Source organism: Scyliorhinus canicula, chromosome 10 (assembly GCF_902713615.1).
Source record: "Scyliorhinus canicula chromosome 10, sScyCan1.1, whole genome shotgun sequence".
Classification (NCBI taxonomy): domain Eukaryota; kingdom Metazoa; phylum Chordata; class Chondrichthyes; order Carcharhiniformes; family Scyliorhinidae; genus Scyliorhinus; species Scyliorhinus canicula.
In genome coordinates, this window is record NC_052155.1 from 96785904 (window position 1) to 96807552 (window position 21649).

Consider the following 21649-nt stretch of genomic DNA (forward strand, 5'->3'; position numbering starts at 1 on the left):
ATAGGGGTTCCAATCTCGACTTAAAAAATTGAGCCATGGTAATATACTCTATGGTGTTTTAACACTACCCACTTCAAACCCACTAGCAGGAAAGGGTTAGATGGAGTGGGGGAGTGTCAGAAGGAGGTGGGGGTTGATTAATAGAAGCATAGAGTATGGTAACATAATCCCACTGCTGTAATAATGTAATTGCCCAAGAAGCCATCCTCCCATTGATTGCCGTGGACCATTCCTTTGGGTGCCAGGCTATCTTCAAATTCCTGCTCCTGTCTCCCGCGTAATAGCTGAGATCATCCAGTTAATGGTTTCTACAACTCGATGATACTATCCATTTCTTCCAGGATCTTCTGAACCTAGCTGAAGCATAAATGGGAAGCACAGGTGCTCCAAGGCAAGACCAGTGACCTTAGGAAAGTTGGGAGAAGGAAAGGACAGGTCCTCTTTTCACAGCAGTAATTGTCATATTCAGCTAAATTTTCAAAGGTCTGAAGTGTGTTGATAATGAATGAGTGTAGGAGTGTGAGTGAATGGCTGATTGAAATCCATTGAAAATGGATACAGCAGGTTTTTAAGAACTGAATTAGTTGTACTCTTTTGAGTCATCTCATTGCATAATTATCCAATCTTAAATCAATGTTTAGAATCATAGAACAGTACAGCACAGAACAGGCCCTTCGCCCCTCGATGTTGTGCCGAGCAATGATCACCCTACTCAAACCCACGTATCCACCCTATACCCGTAACCCAACAACCCCCCTTAACCTTACTTTTTAGGACACTACGGGCAATTTATCATGGCCAATCCACCTAACCCGCACATCTTTGGACTGTGGGAGAAAACCGGAGCACCCGGAGGAAACCCATGCACACACTCATTCACTTAGACCAAATGGAACTGCAGCGTAACTGTTTTATTATAGCATATTGCTTATAAAATTGCAGATTATCTGGCATAATAAATAATCAGTTTGCTTTTGAAGCATTTCTTTGGATGTAGAGATTAAATTCTAAATGCATTACTGCAGCTTTAGGTGTGAACATAATCTTACACATCTTTTATGCCTATATTTTACAGATACCAGTAGTATGCAAATACATTGATAAGTATATACATTGTAAGCAATATGTTTCCCATTGTGAACAGGATGCAAAGAAGTACAAAAGTCCAATTTGGAATGCAGTTAGTATTCCATCAGTTTTGGTTTAAACTAAAATAATATGCTTTAAAACAGTCACATTATATATCTAATTATGTTTACATCTTTTTAACTTTGTCAATTTGCTTAAACCTTGAACTATGATACAAAGGGCAGGGGAACAATTGTTGGTATTTTTCAGTTCTTCATGGGGGAAGCACTATGTGAACACAAAGCAATAGACAAAATAATACTTTGGGGAGAATGCACAGAATGCGTAACAATACTTCACTTTAAATGCACTAGATAGAGTTCATGCAGTTCCAGCAAACATCCACTATTGATTTTGATCAGATGTTAAAACCTTCCAACAGTTGTTTCTAAATAACAACTGCAAAATAATGTGCTGCAGCTTTGTACAAAGGCCACAGCATTTAGGAGTGTCGTTGCACTATTCAAGCCATTGCTGATTATCTGTACACTGATAACTACATTATACAATCCTAGTAATTAATAAAGGAAAGTTCATAGCACCATGAGAACTAGTTTCCTCTAAACAAATGTGAATTAGCAGCAAAATGTACACTTCAAAAATAGTTGCAGGAGTGTTCCCCATCGAATTTGCTTCACTTCAGTTGTAACAATATGATTTCACTTAAATGTTCACTTTCTCATCTGTACAAATATATTTATTTAGAGGGAACTGATGGGACGGCAGCATCAAGGAACTATATCTAACTGGTTTATTATAATATTGTCTTTATTTTTAAAAAAATCCCTACGTGAGACACAGCAACTCTGTGCAAGTAAAGCAAATATGACATTTTTCAAAAAAGAAACACTGGCATTTGTACCTGCTAAAAGTTAAATAGAAAATGTAAAATTTTATATACAAGAATTTTAATGCTCTAATAATAGAATATGAAATCTAATGGCACTTGAAACAAGTTTATGATGGTTAAATGTATGACCTTTAAGAGATGCTCTTAAAGGGTTAAGGTATATGAAAGTGCTAAAAAAGGGTTATTTTGCACATGTAAATTGTGTGCTTCAACAATAGTCTAAACATGTTACTCAAGTTATGCATCAATAAAAAAACCAAACCTTTGTACAAATCTAAAAAAATACATCTAACATTTTTCAAAAATTCCATGTTTCAAGCAGCATGCACTTGCTTGTGCTTTAGTTGACATATTAAAAATAAAATATATATAAAATCATGTTTGAAAGTTAACTGTTTAAAGTTCACTAACTTGTTGAATTGGAAGTTGAAGGCAATTTGAATGTAGAAATTCAAAACTATATCCATTCATCTTATTTAAGGGGACATTATTTTATTCTCAATGGAATTACTTTTCATTTAACCCAGGTTAGTTTTAATTGGTTGTCAGCCTTTGATTCTCCCCCCCCCCCCCCCCCTCCAATCAGGTGTTAGGGGTTTTATCCTCCAGACAGCTTAATTCATTGTTCTAGTTATTTTAAATCCAAAGACATCCTTAAAATTAATGTTTTCTCTGGTCTAAACCAAAGAAAACCTTAAATCTAGGTGTATTTAAATAGAGACATTTCTGCAGTAACAAAACACTCTCTTTTTCTTTTTGTTGGGGGGGATGGGGGCTGGCTAACATACTAGAGAATTTTGTAGTTCCACATACAGATTGTGTGCAAAACATTAATGGGTGTTTGTAATTTTACCCACAGGTTATCTTCATGCTATTCCCCTTTTAGCTGTGTTGCAATCTATTCCACTTGCTCAGTCTACCTCTGTCATAGACAAACTGCAGTTTCAAATATAAGGGATAGTTTTCCTACTTGGTTTTGCTGGCAGAAAGTCAGCTTTTGGAAGAACATACTCAATTTGGCTCTGCATTATTTTCAAACAATTTACAGAAAACTAATGGTTGAAAGATCTTGTACAATGCATATTTACATTTTCAGTAAGCACTTCAGGCACAATGTCCCAATATTTTCCCAATGCTTTCAATGAGATCTATGAAATCCTGTAATTATTCCATCTGTTTTACATTGTGTGTATTTCTTTAAAAGGATATTTACTTTATTTTTAAAAAAAGTCCATGCACATTATCCTGCAGCTAATGGACTTCATATAAAAAGACAATAGATAATTTTCTATTTCTACTTCTACTTAAATCATCTACCCACAAGTGGGGAGGTGATGGGAGTGAGGGGAGCAGAAGAAATCTATCCAGCAGCATTGGTATTTATTTACTGTCTGTACATATGTACACAAGAAGCACCAATCCTATTGTGTTGAGTAAATTTCCAACATACAGCCACATCTGAAGTATTGCTTAGTCACAGTTCTATAATGTATGCTTCAAAAAGTGCTAAACTTTCCCCAACTTAAAACAGTAAACTTAATTATGTGAATGACTAAATACTAAGCAATGAATTTCTCTCCTGGGCCAGGAAACCAGAGCCGTGACCGTTTACTGGTTCTGCAACCACCTGGAGGGAAACAGTAACTCACTGGGATATTCACAGGTGCACATTTTAAAAAGGCAGAGATGGGTACTCTGCCCAATTAAGGGTGACGAACAGGCTCTTCTAGCTGGAGGAAGGTCCAACAGAGGCCGTAGAGCTTGAGAGCAGGCAGCAGGTAATAATGAAAGATAAGTAAAATGGTGACATCTCAACATGGAGTGACCCTCACTCCAACTTAATTATATCTTCAATTGAAAAGATTCAGCAACAAGGTCACCACTGAGAGGAGAAAGTCCCACTTCTCTTGCACCCTGGAAGGCAGGGCAGGGATGATAATTTGGGCCTGCCTCAAGTACTCTTCTCCCCTGCCCCCCAGGTGCCCACCTTCAGGCACCTAAATTGGCTCCTGTTGCTTCAGGAAACTAGCAGCTAACTGGGAAATTCTCCAATCGTGACTGCATAGAAATGGCTTGGATGTTAATTAGAGTCTGTGATTCATCATGCTGGTTAGCAGGGCTAATTTCCAGCCCCACTTGCATCGATCCTGGCAGATTCTATAAATCCTGCACTCTTTCAAATCCAGACAGTAATTGACCAGAGTTACAGTTTAAAGTTATTTTTGGGTGTGGTCCAGATTTCCACCTATCTTCAATACTAATACAGTTATCTTGTGGTTTGAAATTTTTAAACAGGACCAGTACAAAACTATATCTCCCAATGATATGATTTCCAAGTCTAAAAATATTAACTATTATAAACTGAAAGAATTATACATCCAACAAGTTCAGTTTGTGAGGTTAGTGCAAACAAAAACTATATGGAAGTTTGCTAACCTGTAATGGTTACTGCATTTTAAAAAGGGAGTTCATCATGTACACAAGAGACATATTGACGTGAAAAGAATACTATTATTTTATTGAATGCGTAACTATTGTGCCTGTATTATTTATTACTGTGACTGACAAGCCTCGGTTATTGTTTTGGTCATTTACTGCTAAAAGGAGTTTGTGTGATAATCAGTATTCCAATGGGCTCCTAATCTGATTACATATGAATTTATAATTGGCTAGTCAATGAATGTGCATTTGCCTATATGGAGAACTAAAAACTTACTTGCTTAAAAAGTATCCTCCGATTCAGAATACTTTTAAGCGTACATGGGCGGCAATGTGGCGCAGTGGTTAGCACTGCTGCCTCATGGCGCTGAGGACCTGGGTTCGATCCCGGCCCCGGGTCATTGTCCGTGTGGAGTTTTCACATTCTCCCAGTGTCTGTGTGGGTCTCATCCCCACAACCCAAAAGGTTGTGCAGGATTGGTCATGCTAAATTGCCCCTTAATAGGGGGGGAAAATGGGTAAATTAATTAAAAAAAGGATTGACACCATTAGAATTGTTTTATTTTTAACTCCTCGAAAGCACATCACCACGAATCTTCAAGTGTATGACAACTATGGTGAAAGAAAGCTCCATAATCCACCAAGCAAAGGAACAACTGAAAGTATTATGGTTGCTCAAAATATTGTGGTTACCTTGAGTGAGTAAGAGTAATAATTCTTGATGATCCAAATGGCCTTTTCATTCCTAATTTTTCTAACATTTATACAGAATAACTAACAAGGTAGCTCTCATTGATAGCTGTGGGGATTAATTTCCAACGTTTACTATTTTAATCTAACTTTTATAATCATGGCAGTTTTTTTAAATTAAACCTAACAAAGACATGATTTTCATCGCTTTAGAAAAAGTTGATTCTCAGTTACTCATTGTTGCACTTCGATGAAGATCAGGGGAGTAATTTGCCTAAATGAATTACAATATATATATATTTTTAAAAAAATATATATTTCCCCTTTAATTTCTTTCCCACTTGATCCACCTCTCGCTGGTAGGGACTTACTAGTAACTTACTGAATGAGTTTTGCTGTTCGCTTCTGCTCTTCTCAGAGTTACTTAAATGAGCTAAAAATCTAGGTTCCAGAATGTTAAACTGTTACTTCTTTCTTGCAACATTGTTCTTACTCGGGTAATTCACATGGAGGAAGATGCAAATACTAAAATACAAAAAAAAAGGAACAACCCAATTATAAGTCTGTACTTCCTAAATAAAACTGTGCTGGAAAAATTCAACAGGTCTGGCTGCAACTCTGGAGAGGGATACAGTGCCAATGAGTCCAATATGACACTTTGGTACAAAAGAATCATATTGGACTTGAAAAGTTAACTGTTTCTTTCGCTATCCACAGATGTTGCCAGACCTGCTGGGTTTTCGCTGAACTTTGTATTTCAGGTCTCCAGAGTCCACAATATTTTGCTTTTTATTTGACTGGACTTTCTAATCACTGGTTGAAAAGAAAGAGCTAACTTGGGTGGAATGATGTTTCTCATTTCATATGCTCACCTTTTTTGGTAAAATCATGATTGGACAACTTTAATCCAATATGATTAAATAATACAATACAAGCAAGGGTTTATATATTCAGGGAACTGGTTAATATATGCAATAGTCTCGAGTGTGATCTACAGAATGTAGAAAAATTATCCACGTAAGATTTTCAAACATTAATACCATTTTATATTTCATTCAGCAAGGTAAAGTCGTTTTTTCTAATTGATGAATAGTTAGGATCAATTGGGCCAACTAAGTGCTGCTAAACTGTGAAACACGTTTACTGGGTAGGAAAATCAGAATTTTGTGCGTAAAAGAACCAAAACTACATAACTGAAGTAGAACAGTATTGCATTAATCTACTGTTAGCAGTTATCATGAAAAATACAGATAAAATAATATGTTAATCAGAGTTAGATAGTTCCTATGGCTTCCCTACATTCTATCTTAATTTTATTTGTATTAATGTTCTATCTTAATTCCACCAAGCCAAGGTCTTCAAGAAGCCTATGAGACCAAAAGCATGACTTAATTGATGAACACATCGGGTCAATTAATATTTGTGGAAATATCAGACATGTTAACCCCGAACAGGCGAGGGACTTTTCACAGTAATTTTATTTGAAGCCTAATTGTGACAATAAACTATTTCCATTTCATTTCATTTCGGTTCTCAAGCAACACTTCTGAATGGTTATGCCTGAATTATTAATTTGTGCATTTTCTCCAAAATGCCACACACAATAGGTGAAATCTATTCACTTACAAAACTAAAATCAGGCTCATTGTTTCCAGTATCGATGTTTTTGCTTGGCTTCCAATATTAATTTTTTGCTTTTTATTCAATTATTTTAGCCTGTTTGAATTTTTATGAAAAGCTGTTTGTAGCCCATTACAAGGTTGCTAACAGACAACCAATAAATTTGATTGTAACGCATCTTACTAAATAATTTATTAGAAGAGGGCAGCACGGTGGTGCAGTGGTTAGCACTGCTGCCTCACACCGCCGAGGATCGAGGTTTGATCCCGGCCCCGGGCACTGTCTGTGTGGATTACATTCTCCCTGTGTCTGCATGAGTCTCCCCCCCACAACCCAAAGATGTGCAGGGCAGGTGGATTGGCAACGCTAAATTGCCCTTTAATTGGAAAAAAAATGTTTATGTAAATTAAAAAAAAAGTAATATGAGAATATTGCTTACTAAATTGATAGCTCATTTCTTAAATGGCTTGCAGGGAATGGGTTGGCTAAATCATGATCAGTTAGATAAATGGCTGCCACTGAAACAACATGTTAAATCATTATTTAAAACAATTCCAATATTAATTTATATTAAAAACAGAATATTCTGGAAATACACAGCTAATAGCATCTGCAGGAGAGATTACCCTCTCTCAGAACACATTAACTTTTTTGCAGAATTCTGAAATCTCTGACAACTTTTTTAAAAATAGTGAATGGGACTCCGACCCAGAAGATCCTATTTTAACCAATGATCATTTTTATTAGTGTCATAAGTAGGCTTGCATTACTAGTGCAATGAAGTTACTATGAAAATCCCCTAGTCGCCACACTGCGGTGCCTGTTCGGGTACACCGAGTCAGAATTCAGAACGTCCAATTCACCTGACAAGTTTTTTGGGACTTGTGGGAGGAAACCCATGCAGACATGTGGAGACTGTGCGCAGGCAGTGACCCAAGTGAGAATCAAGCCTGGGACCCTGGCTCTGAAGCAATAGTGCTAACCACAGAGCCACGGTCCCAGTTTCGATTCCCGCTCGGGTCACTCTCTGGGCGGACTCTGCACGTTTCCCCGTGTCTGCGTATGGGTAAATAGTATAATAATAATAATTGCTTATTGTCACAAGTAGGCTTCAATGAAGTTACTGTGAAAAGCCCCTAGACGCCACATTCTGGCGCCTGTTTGGGGAGGTCAGTACGGGAATTGAATCTGCGCTGCTGGCATTGTTTTGCATTACAAGCCTGCTGTTTAGCTCACTGTGCTAAACCAGCCCCTAAAGTGGTTGGGTCTGGCTTGAGAGGAAATTCAAACTTCTCTAGGCCATTTAAACTCGGTGCTGAGTTCAAACAAACCACATTAACACTGTAGCAAGGGCCATAACCTGCAGTATGTGAGTCACAAATTTATGGAGTAGACTTGTATGCTCGGGTAGTTAGGACTTGTAAAACTGACAATCCACAAGCTGTTTAAATCTCCAGCTGTTTAATAAATGTTTTGAAAGCCTGTGTCTGTCATTGAGAGTTGTAACTAATTGAACATTTTAAAAATAGCTATGTTGACCTTCCCTCAAAAGCCATTTATCATTATCAACAGTTGGTTGCTTTCCACAACCTACAATTATCTGAGCAAAGTTAGAGGGGGTGGGGAAGAATGGAAATTCAGTCTGATAAGACAGCTCAGGTTATCAAAGAGTTGTCTGTGAATATAGGTCTATTGTTTTGATAAGGGCTTAAGTACTTGAGATAAGTTTTTTGAATGTTTTTAAATTGGAGAAAACTAATAATCATTTATATTTTTATTTTACTAATCTCATCGTGGTTTACCAATGGTGGATATGATGATGGCATGTGTTAAGTACAAAGAATGGTGGGTGGGGGCATGGAACGTATGAGTGTCTGTAAATGAGGGTCTGGAGAGTGAGTGGGTGGGGGCGGGGGGGGGGGGGGAGATAGGGGGTGAGGACTAGAGGGCCTAATATTTAACAACACAGCTGGGACATAGTCTTTTTAAACAGTCCTTCCTGGCTGTTGGCAACCAGTCTGCACAATTCCGATCTCCTTCGGGATCAACAGGCCCGACTCTATCCTGCATATGCAACATTCCCACCCCTATCCTGGGGCAGAAACTGTACCATTCAAGTTTGAGAATTCTGACTCTAGCTACCCGCATCGGGAATTAAAATTCAGTCGATTAACTCAGTTGCTCACTGCACAGATGCTTCTGGTGACTCCACAGATTTTGCCACACCTACTGAGTTTTCAAGTATTTTGGTTTTATTTTAGATTTCAAGCAAACACATATTTGCTTTTGTACACCACTTGTTTGCTATGATAGTAGAAGATAACAAACAGCATTCATTATCTCCTGAGTTTACTTGCTGAAAAGAATGAAATTCATAGAATCCCTACAATTTGGCCCATCAAGTCTGCCCTGACACTCTGAAAGAGCACTCCATCCAAATCCACTTCCCCACCCTATCCAAGTAATCCCTTAACCTAACCATCCCTGGACACTAAAGGGGCAATTAGCATGGCCCTCTTTGGACAGTGGGAGGAAACCCAGGCAGACACTGGGGGAATGTCTAGTCACCCAAGGCCAGAAGTGAACCGTGTTCTCGTTGCTGTGAGGCAGCAGTGCAAACCACTGTGCCTCTGTGATGGCCCAAATTCGATGAAAAATTCAAATTAAGAAACTAACATGCCCATCTGAATTTAAAAATACTGATACATTTTGGGAGGTACATTTTTTTTCAAACTACAAAAGGAAACCTACAAGTACAATTACTTTCAGTTTAAAATAAATATTTTGAGTTTTTAAAAAACTTTGAGGTTAGCCTAGAAAATGATGGCAATTTCATACAGTCTGCAGTTCATCAATGAAACAATGAATGAAAGCGCATTATAATAATACAGACCAGGCATGAAAGTGAACATAAGTAACATGGTGCAGACAATAAAGATCAACTGAAAGCTCGGAAATAAATCAAAATAGCTGTCATAATATCAAATTTGGGGTAGACCAATTCTGTAAGACTAATAGAGGAAATGGTTCTCTTAGAATGAGCCGATTTTCAAAGCAGCTAGTAGTGAAAAAAGAAACCTAAAATGCACTAAATAGCCTAAACTATTTAGCTAAACATATTGGCTAAATTATGCTATTTAAACTCAATCAATTGAGGAAAACTTGCATAATTTAATATTTAAGTGTATAATGATTTTTCAAAAACTTCATTTGCTGCCGTGAATTGTTTACCATTGATTCACTGCCTCTCAAGGTTGTGCATTATTTTCAGAATTAGCTCTTCTAATGCTTTCTAATAATTTCTGTTGAGGATATTGTCCAAGTTTGTTGGCTAAACCAATAATCAAATGGAGGTGAATTTATGCCATCTTAGAAACTAAATACACATTCACAGTTTTGTCGAATTTCTGAAGTATTGAAAAGTTTAGTTGAATACCTATATATAAATTCATAATCTTCATTAATGCTGCTTACTCAAGAATTTAAAAGAAAACTAACAAAATTATTTTAAACTGGAAAGCAGGATTCACGTAGAATTTGTAGTGCCACACCATGGCAAATTAATGTTCAAAAAATCAGATTTTAAAAAGGTGCTGTATTGAATTTGATGACATTTTATAAGCTTTACGAATTTTAATCAAGATGTTTTAGTTTGAAAATAAACTGTTAACCTATTCTGAGTAATTATTTTGCAGCAATGGAATTTTAAAGATCTTAGGAGGCCCTCAGTGCACAGTTGAGCCCCAAGTTTAAAAGTACTTAATGTCCAAACTATTTAAACACATATGGACCACTACCCTAGAAAGATCCTGAAAAGATCCCTTTAAAAAAAAAAAATAACTTTGCAAAAATTATTGAATAGAGCTGCAATAAAATTTTTAAAATTGTAGTATTCTTAAAAAAAGCTTGTCAAAAAATGAAATTTGCACAGTAAATGTTGCAGTCACTGATAACTAAATCTGCAAAATTTATTTTTAATGCCAGCACAACCTCAGCATTAGAACTAAAAACCATTATGGTCTTGGAGTTGGATGAAGTGCTATGGAAACAACAGTAAACCTCCTCCATTTGAATGGTGGCTATTAGTGGTGGCTTAGACTCAAATCTGCTTACTAATGTATAATAAATTTGGATTACATTAACTGCTAAATCGGATGTTCCCAGTATGAACAAAAACAGTCCCATGTTATTCATCTAGGCCTGCTTTTGCTTGCCTCCGGTGACTATTCACAAAGTTGCAAAGATATTAGAAACCATTAAGGATTCTACCGTCCAATTCCTTAATGTCCCATCTGGGTACCTGGGTCACAAGAGAATATTTGTAAACGGAAGTAGATAAGAAATAAATTCTTGCTTTCTATTGAAAAGCCTGGTGAAAACGTGGTAGGGTTGTTGTGCTTAAGCTAGTTGTGAAGACTGTAGATAAGGGATGCAGAGCATTGAGAGCAATACTGTTGCCAGTTTCATGTGAATCCTGGCATGGTGGTGGGAGAGGAATTAAAGATGTGTGAGGTTCTTCCTGTGCATAACACATTCCAGGATTGCCAAAAGAAACTGGTTGATTGTATGGGGGGCTATTAAGTGGCAAGAAACTTAACAATGGAGAAAAGTCCAAGGATGGTGTATTCAGAGGTTCACTGAGGACCGTTGGACTTTTTGAAAGCAATATATCCCCATATCCATCACCCAGAGACCCTGCCTGCAACTCCAAACCTAATTTTGAGGAGGATGATTGAGTGTCATGGGCAAATGAAAGTAAATCACTTTGTAAATCCATTAAGTAACTGTCTATCTCACTCTTTAATGGTTGTCCTTTTTCAGGCATTGCAATGGCATATGAGGTAGAACCAAGAAAATATTTTGAGGAGAGTTCTTGAGGAGAGCGAATTGAAGATTCAATTTCTAGTGGGCAACCCATTCCTAAAGGTAATGGTGTAGAGACCATTTGGTTTGTTGACCCTAATGTTTGCATGGTCTGAATATGGGCACTGTAGATATTCATTTGTAAAGTATTTGTAAATGGCCGAGTTGTCAGTTCACTTGAAACCACTGACATCACTGGAGTTAGCTCATCTTTTAATGATAACGATGGATTCGAGCTAAATAGATCCATAAAGTCTGGTGGTTCAGTTTTCACCTTTAGCAGCTCCTGAGAATGACTTTTTTTCATGTGGCGTGTCAAATGGTCCTTCCGACCAAATCTCTGGGCACAGTACTGACAAAGGAAGTCTTTTCTTCCAGTGTGTACTACCATATGTCTCCGAACATCTTTACGAGTATAGAAACAACGGTCACAGTGGTCACACTGGTGTTTTTTTTCCTTTGTGCCACTTGATGACTTGCCCGCATGTGTTTTCAGGTGCTCCAGTAACACCCCTGTGCTTTCAAATGTTTGTAAGCACACTTTACAGGTTAGGTCACCACTAGTTGCAGCGTGCAGAGCCAGATGACGTTTGTAACCAAGCTTTGTATTGTAGTTTTTCCCACATTCCTCACACTTGAAGGCTTCCTTGTTTGGATCATGAGTCTGTAGGTGATTCTTGAGATGATCCTTACGATGGAACATTTTCTCACAGTAAGTACACTTGTGGGTCTTCTGAGGTGAATGGGTGGCCATATGCCTTGAATAGATACAAGTTGTTACTGATACTAGAAAACTCATCTAAACATCTACATAAAGTAAAATGTCCTGGCCTTCCATGTTTGCAGGTTGGCAATACACATTACTGTACACCCGCAAAAATAATTGCATTCATTTTTCATTGGAAGATCTGTCTCACGACTATAATTTTGTAAGCTTATGTATAGTCATACAAATAATTTAAATTTAATAGAATGTAGTATTGCTGAAAAAAAAATGCTGAAGCTTTTCATCCTGTACTTAAAAATAACAATTGTTTGGCAAATTGACTAATTAGTAGAGGCATTGCCATGGATAATACACCAGGTGACTGACTGACAGTTAACTGCCAAGCACTTTTTGAAATTTTAAAAAGGCAGTTTGACCCTGATTGGCCAAGGAATTGCCCCAAAGAATGAGTCAGCAAATGGCTGCCACTTGTTTAGCTGAAACATATAGTGTGTCCATGTTCTTTCTGTGCAAAGAACAAGGCCTTGTGTATTAATGGGTTTTTAGCATAATCTTAGCACATAGGGTTATTTAGCAAATGTTGTCCAATCACAGAATTATACCTAATTGGAAATGTGCAAGGGGCAGGGGGTTAGGTGTTGTTCCATCCAGGACATATTTCTTATGAAACTCAATAAAGATATTTGTGAGAATAGGACCGAGAGGGAATGGCAACACCATCTATTTAGGAATACATGGTGTCATTAAAACTGAACTCAAACTACACATGTTGCCGATTTAGTAAGTTCAGCATGCTAAGAATTACGCTGTCGATCAATTTAAGATTGACGGTTGGGCTTTGTGTATGTGCTGGAAGCTACACACATTAAAACACAGGGTCCTGCTCTTTGCAGACACAAGAAAACATGGTGTACACAATGCGCCCGTTTCAACTAAACAAAACATGTAATAGATATTTACTAACCCATTCCTCGGTGCAATATCTTAACCAATCATTATCAAGCTGCCTGGTTTAAATTTAAATTGCAGTTAACTGTAGGTCACCTGGTGCATTATCCATGGCAATGCCTCTACTAATCAGAGTCTACTTGCCAACCATTCAGCAATTTCTTCATGGAGAGTATAAATTGTTGGTTTCCCCTTATTGGTATTCTTGAAGTATCCTGATGAACACAAGATGAAAAAACATCCGACATGACACGTCTCTTGGAGCAAAGCTTCCAGTTTTGTGCTACAAAATGACTTAATAGAATGTATTAACTAAACTGGCAATTTCTTAAAGTAACTCTGTTCTATAATTTCAACAGCAAAATATTGCAGAAAATAACAAGGTTTTGGCAAGTAAGATCATTTATAAACATTTAATCATATGTATTAGCACACATAGGCTGCGTGGATTATAATATTCAAATGATTAAAATAGCCCTGAGGTTTTTGCATGGGAAAAGGTTATTTTTTAAAAAGTTAGTTCTCTTCTTTAATAAAATTTGTGTTGAAATTGAATAACCAAAATTGTTGTCAATCCAATCAAATCAAGTTTAAGAGGAAATTACAAAAATATGGACCAGTTAAAATGAGTGCAAGAGAAATAACTTTAAATTTATAAATGTAGACATACCCTAAAATGACATCCAAAAGATTCCCCAACATTATTAAAAAGGAAATTGCTGAAACATTTACGAAATGTTGTGATTTGCATTTAAAGTAACACCCTCAGGAAAAGACAGGCATGAATTAATAAAAAGAAAAAGCAATCAACAGTTGAAGAAGAATTCCTTTTTGAATGGGCTACATGTTTTGTTGGAGACAAAGACTGTCACCAAATTAAAACACAAAAAATTGAACTATGCACCATTATAGAAGAAAATAAAGGGTCAAAATTTGTATAATATTTAATGATTAGACTTTTGCTTTCAATTATGTTTCAAATACTTAACCTTGCATTTTTAGACATCTTGACAATGAATAAATGGTCAAGGAACTTGGTTTTCTCAGCATTTTATGTTTGGTAACTATGATAATGCATTAAACTGTTACTGCAAACTTTGGCTTCATTGTTCAGGAAAAGTATTTGCAAGGTCTGGAATAACGTACAGAAATATTGATTCTTCAAAGAATAGTTGGCATTGGGGGAATGTTTGAAAATACACCTTTGTATTTCATTGCTGGGATTCAGGCAGGGCAGATAATTTTCAAATAACATGTAACATAACAAGCCTTGTCAAGGCTTTGCCCTTTTACGATCATGTTTTCCTTGGATATTGAAAAAGCTATTGAAAATTATACAAAACATTGGAGGATATTTTGAATAGTTCAGCGAAAATGGACAAATGGAACAAACCTTTTTTTTTGTGAATATTACCATATGAATGTTTATGTATTTATACTTAGATTCCTCACCAGCATTAATTCTTTTGCGTTTCACCCCATGATAAAATTGGAGAAATATCAAGAATCCATATTATTAACAATCCAATTAAATATATTCCCAATTTAAGTATAGATATAAAGATTGTAAATATTAAATGCACACTTTTCGAATAGTTACAGTAAATAAAATCAAATTGGCTTTTCTTAATTTGAAGCCATTTTGAATATAATTAAATAAGCTTAACGCTAAAAAGAAATATATTTTCTCCACAAATACATCAAATACTAGTTTTCTACTGTTTTCTAATTTGATTATGTCAAGCATGACCAACAGTTCTAAACCACAAGAAATACTGATATTTATTTTTACAGTAAACCAAATATTTAAAACATGGCTAAGGAATATTTAAAAAAAAAAACTTGTGTAAGATACTAGATTGGAACCACAAATTCCGAAACGCAACTACTCATATTTTAATTAAAAGCTGCTGAAAGTCCTTTACACTTGCATAATTAGAATTGATACGTGGGTTGGTGTTGAAACTGTTGTCAGAGTCAAAATATCTGTCTTCATGTTAAGTTTCATGTTTTTTTTATGTGTGAACATGCAACTACTTGCAAATTAAAGCGACGTATAGGGTGTTACACAATGGGCCAAATGGCCTCTTGCTGTGCTGTAAAACTCTTTCAGGAGTAGGCCATTTGACTCCTTGAGCCTCTTCTGCTATTCAGCGAGATCATAGCTGATCTGCGACCTAACTCCATATCCTGCTTTTGCCCCAAATCCCTTAGTATTTAAAAGGAGAGATAAGATGCAAGTAATCCAAAGTATTCATTTTGGATACTCTTGAGAATGTATGATTTGAAAAGGAACGGAAACAGCGAATATCTTTGGTTTAGTAAAACAAAAATACGAATGCTGAAATCATTCAATAAAGGTCTTGGGATGGAGTTTCTGCTTTGGGCATAATCTTGTGATCAAGATGCAAATTGCACTTGAAATTGTCCTGGTTTTGGGAAGTGATTTTCACACTTTGGGTTTCTGTTTAAACTAATTTGCATATCAAATGTAAAATCTGCCATGAACTAGTGCAATCTAGGAGTGCTTTATAAAGTTCTTTAAAAAAAATTGCTTAAAAAAATATTCCTTGATGTATGAATGATGGAGCAGTGTAACTGAAAATGGAATTGTCACAAAAAATGCAGTGTAGCTAGTTAGCCACCTGTAATGATGCAATTGTAATTTTAAATGAATTGAATCTTAAAATTTTTTTAAAGTGTCCATTAGTGTCCTTGCACCTATAAAAAATCTTTTTAGAACCTCGAAGGCCTGCAGCGGGTGCAAGAAACTCACAATCATAATTTATTATTTCACTGGCAAAACCAGTATTTATTGCTCATCCCCTAATTGCCCTTGAACCGAATGACTTGCTAGGCCATTTAAGAGGGGAGAAAGAGTCAACCACATTGCTGTGGGTTTGGAGTCACATGCAGGCCAGACCAGGTAAGGATTAGACATGTACTTCCCTTTAAAGGGCATTGGTGAACCAGATGGGTTCTTGTGACAACAAATGAAATGAAATGAAAATCGCTTATTGTCACGAGTAGGCTTCAAATGAAGTTACTGTGAAAAGCCCCTAGTCGCCACATTCCGGCGCCTGTCCGGGGAGGCTGGTACGGGAATCGAACCGTGCTGCTGGCCTGCTTGGTCTGCTTTAAAAGCCAGCGATTTAGCTGAGTGAACTAAACTAAATAGTTTCATGGTCACCATTTAAGGCTAGCTTTCAATGCCAGATTTTATTAATTGACTTCAAATTCCAGCAACAGCTGGTAGGATCTGAATCATAGGATTAGTCTGGGCCTCAGAATTACTAGTCCAGTGACAATAGCACCGCACCCTAAACTTGCTTGGTCGTGGGGGAGAAAGACAGCTTGATCGCTTTTTGTGGGCTGGGTCAAATTCAATGCGATGTAATACAAAATATCTTAAATTCTATTTGCATTGGTAAATAAAAAAATTTAAATGGCTAATTTTGGGTGAATAGAGTGGAAACTCCTGCCCTTGATATATATTCATTAATTAATTCAGTTACAATTGTTTTGTTGTCTTTTGCAGAATCTCTACATGTTTTCTACATCTAAAACACAATAAAAAAAACAATTCGAAAAATAGCAGTACCTTCAAAGTAATTCAAACTCCAACAGCAACATTTAGTCAAATGTCCCATTGTCTCTTGTATCAATGTGAGCCTAAATCTATACATGCAACCAATGCACCAGTTTCAGGTCTGAATATTTCGTCATCATCACCTTGATTAACTTTGTCAAAAATATATTTTCTTAATCCAATTAAAATGCATTAGTTGCAGGCAGTTCTTTAGCTTGGAATGCGTCCAAATTTGAAATCTAGAATTGCTATATTTTATTTACAATGCTAAATTACAAAAATGTTCGAGGCAAATACAACCAATGTTGCTGTAAAATAGAAATATTTCCACCTCTGTATAGGGTTTTCATACCTCAGTAACTTATACTTAGACACAAATGCTTTGGTACAGGCCTCGTGTGAACACTTGTAGGGTCTTTCGCCGGTGTGCGAATATGAATGCACTTTCAATTTCTCAACACTTGTGAAGATCTTTCCACACAATTGACAAGGAAAGGATTTTCTCGATTTGGTTTCACTTCGTTTACGTTTCCCTGCTAGAACCTTCTGAGTATCCTTTACGTCTAAAAGATCACCAGGGATGACAGTGGCCATCGCACTCCACAGTAGGCCTTATCTCTGGACTTGAGTTTGGTCCAGATGTACTGATGTGAATTGACTTCTATTTCTTCTTTCTGATGTTTCATATGTTCAACGCATTTAGAACCTATAAACAATACAAGTTAAGAAAGTTTAATAAATCATTTCAAACAAGATATGGTGCAACTGAACTGATTTCTGAAGAACAGTCTCAATGGTATCTCTATATTAAGTTACACAAATCCAATTCTTAAAACCATGCCACAACTGCAACTATTTTCTAATGGCTCACAGTTTATTGTAAAATGAAGTAAAATTAGCAGAAGGAAATGCATTTATAATCTTTGAAAAGAGACGATCTTCCTGTCCTTTTTTTCTCGTGTATTTTTGTCTCCAGAAACAAAGGTCCGAATAAAAATATATTTAAAAAAATAAATTTAGTGCCCAATTCATTTTTTCCAATTAAGAGGTAATTATTCTGAATTCTCCAAATATTCTATTGGCCTATTTGTAGCTTTATCTGCTTGCATTTCAGGCAACTTATGTATCTTACCTCCTGTTTATCTGTTCACTTGCTGTGGGCATTATTATTTAATTGAACACTCGCATTCCTCTTTTTCTTCAAACTTATTCTCATGAAATTGCATCTACCACCTACCAGACTGCTCATTCCACTAATTAATTTGTCTTCCTGAAAATTCCTCTTCACTATTCACCAGTTCCCCTTTCTTTTGTTTCTTGTATCGACGTCCAAATCATCTACGTTGACATACTATCTCTATTCCAGTTCATATTTGTTCACTCGCCAAAGCACTTTCCAAATCTGTGACCTCTACCATTTAGAAGAGCAAGGCCAGTATGGGGACATCACTGCCTGCTAGTTTCCACGATTCCTTCAGTGTTGCTGGGTCAAAACCCTGGAACTCCCTTCCTAACAGCACTGTGACCTACACCACACAGGCTGCAGCTTCAAGGTAGCAGCTCACCATGACCTTTTTGAGAACGATTAGTGATGCTCACATGCCAAGAACAATTTTTTAAAAAGTTTGATGTTATGAAATTCCGTAAAAAGGGTTTGTTGTTTATGGAAGGTTAATTATGTATAAGAAAATTATTATATTTTAAGCTCCTCTGTCTTGGAGTGCACGTTGTAGATAAACCACTTCTAGTATGTCCTATCTCTACCTTTCTCAGATTTCAATGCAACTTAAAGATTGCATGCAGGAGAGCCAATTTGTAGGTGTCAGTTTACTGCAACTGAGAATTGGCCCCATGATTTAAAATTTCAACAACTCAATTTATTTTATATCGCGATCAGTTGCAAGGATTTTCATTAAAGATATTAATAGAGTTTGTGTAAATTAACCAATGTTCTATAACCATTCACTATCTGGACTTGTGGATGGCAAAAATGTGAACTAATATAAAGCAAACAAAAAACAATAGTTTGACTTTTTATATAATTAAATTATAGGATCAGGGAGAGTAGTTTACCTGCTCAAACGATTTTCTTCTTGGTTCTACTCCTGACGAAAATACCACTTTCCATAATAGAACTCATTTCGGGTTCATTTAGTTGGTTCAGTCACACTTTCTCCCAGGTTTTTGCAAATTATGAATCTAGAACCTAGGGCCAAAAATCAGAAGTTGGTGTCACAAGTGCACAAAATCAGTATTGTTGAAACTTATTTCTATTAAATAAACAAAGCTTGGGAAAATGTTATAATAGTACCGAGGAGGAAATGTTTTTGCAGGTTAGCTCTTGCACATTAGATGGAAAAAAAGGCAATGTGGAGCACTGTAGAATTTTGAAAAATAAATTTGATGAAAAAGTAAGAACTTGAAAGTAAAATAGCACTGTATCACATTACTCAGGAACAATATTTAGTCAATTCTCCTTTGAATATTACTACTAAATCAGTTACCTGCATCGTTTCCCGTGGTGCATTCTAGATCACTGTGTAAAATAAATGTTTTCTCTAGTTCTGAAGTTGCTGGGTTTAGGGGAAAACATTGGCAATCTGTCAGTAGTCCTCCAGCATCACTCCCATATCTAAAGATGTTTATAAGATTGTGGTACAATTTCCACTCTTGTCCACCTCCGTACCTAATAGCATCCCATCCAGGGCAGATATCATTTCTACTTTTGGATTGCCAAACTCTTAAGTACATCCTCTTTACTTTTAATCTACCCAACATTGCTACTGCTTCCTTGTTTATGCTCCATTGTTTTCATTAGGGAAGAGGATTCTGCCAATGCAATATACTCATTCTCAGTCATGCCCATTATCTTCACAAGAATATCTTATTTTGGCTCCTAACCTTGACCCCCCCCCCCCCCCCCCCCCCCCCCTTTAACTACCCGTTAGCATTTGTGTGAACAAAAGGGAACAAAGTCTTTTTCTCAGCTATTACATATTTTCAGCTTGCCCTCTTGGTCTTTAAGATCTCCTCTGTATTTTCTCGAATATATTATGAACCTGATAATTATCATGAGTTTTTTTCGGACTAATTTTACGCTCTTTTACATTTAGTTCTCTAGGGAGCTCTAGAGCTTTGGAAGCTCTCCCTCCACCCCCCCCCCCCCCCCCCCCCCCATCCTTTTGTGCTTGTGTTTACTCTTGCCCAAACTATCTCCACTTCGAAGGCTCCCCATAGTTCAACAATGGTGTTTTGCTTCCCAATTTCTGCTCTCCCTATTCCTTGTGGCATATCCCTTTTTGGCTCACTGAAATTAGCACTCCCAGGGTGAAGTATTTTTACACTTGAATGTACCTTGTCCTTTTAAAAATAAATAAATAAAATAAAAAATAATAATTTAAAGTGCCAATTATTTTTTTTCCAATTATGGTGGAATTTAGCATGGCCAATCCACCTATCCTACACATCTTTGGGCTGTGGGAGGGCAGCATGGTGGCGCAGTGGTTAGGACGGCTGCTTCACGGCGCCAAAGTCCCAGGTTTGATCCCGGCTCTGGGCCACTGTCAGTGTGGAGTTTGCACATTCTCCCTGTGTTTGCGTGAGTTTCACCCCCACAACCCAAAGATGTGCAGTCGGTGGATTGACCACGCTAAATTACGCCTTAATTGGAATCAATGAATTTATAAAAAAAAAGCTTTGGTCTGTGGGGGTGAGACCCACGCTGACATGGGGAGAATGTGAACTTTCCACACGGGCAGTGATCCGGGGCTGGGATCGAACAGTGCTAATCACTGCACCACTATTCTGTCCTTATCTTGTCCTTTTTAATAACTGCTTTAAACTTGACATTATGATCACTGTTCCCAAATGCTGTCCCACTAAAACATGCTCCACTTACCCCCCAGTAGCTTTCACCTCTTATAGCTTGAAGTTATTTTCTTTTAAATTTGGAATGCACCATTCATTTTTTCCAATTAAGGGACAATTTAGCATGGCCAATCCACCTACCCTGCACATCTTTGGATTGTGAGGGCAAAACCCACACAAATACGGGGAGAATGTGCAAACTCCACACAGACAGTGACCAAGAGCCAGGATTGAACCTGGGACCTCGGTGCAACTGTGCCACCATGCTGCCCAAAGTTATTTTGGAAAGAATGACCCTCTTCCCACCCCATGCATTTTTGAACTTGCATATTATGAAAGTAACTGAAGCATATAGACTTGACATAAATGCCCAGAAAGGGGACAGTTACCTTTTCTGTACTCCACTGCTCTGTTGTAAAAACAATGAACTCTGCATCCAGCTTCATGTACAGCAGTTTCAACCAATCCTGCTAATTCTTCCTGGTAATGACCAGAATGTACTGCGTCCCATTTTTGATGATCTAAAAAGATGCGAACACCAAGTCTTTAGATACGTCTTACATCTAAAAATCTAGGTTAATAGAAAATAGCAAACAAGCACTACAGATGACATTTTAAAATGAGTTTAACCCAAAACTATCAGTAAATCTTCCAAGACATTGCTCAAAGGCACAAGAAATATGTTGTTCTTTGAAGGGAGGAGAGCAATAATGGGTGGATGTCACGGTCAATGGCGAACACCTTTTCCAATAGTCCTCTGACTTTTTAAATGGGTGTTTGAACTGGAAGTTCCTGTCAGCCAACTATCGAGAAAGCATTGCCTTCTACAGAGCATCTGGAAGCTGTGTGAGCAAAGCAAGCAATTGCATATTGCCATGACTAATCAGATTGAAGAATCATTAATCTGCAGATTCTGATGTCAATCAAG

The 21649-nt window shown here is 37.0% G+C and overlaps 1 protein-coding gene across 3 annotated transcripts in view; it reads right to left on the minus strand.

Annotated features, from left to right (window-relative positions):
- Positions 1-7624: 7624 nt before the first annotated feature.
- LOC119972531 (zinc finger protein PLAG1-like) overlaps positions 7625-21649 on the minus strand; it is a 71439-nt gene continuing 57414 nt past the window's right edge. For 2 of the 3 annotated variants that reach the window (XM_038809392.1, XM_038809393.1), the window contains 4 exons: positions 21111-21242; positions 18928-19060; positions 17207-17560; positions 7625-12348 (listed from right to left, as the gene is read on the minus strand). In XM_038809392.1, the coding sequence (XP_038665320.1) occupies positions 11085-12348; positions 17207-17448 (1506 nt within the window). In that variant the 5' untranslated portion in view covers positions 17449-17560; positions 18928-19060; positions 21111-21242 and the 3' untranslated portion in view covers positions 7625-11084. Of the gene's footprint in view, positions 13481-17206; positions 17561-18927; positions 19061-21110; positions 21243-21649 lie in introns of those variants that run through there. The other variant, XM_038809394.1, reaches the window with a different exon arrangement.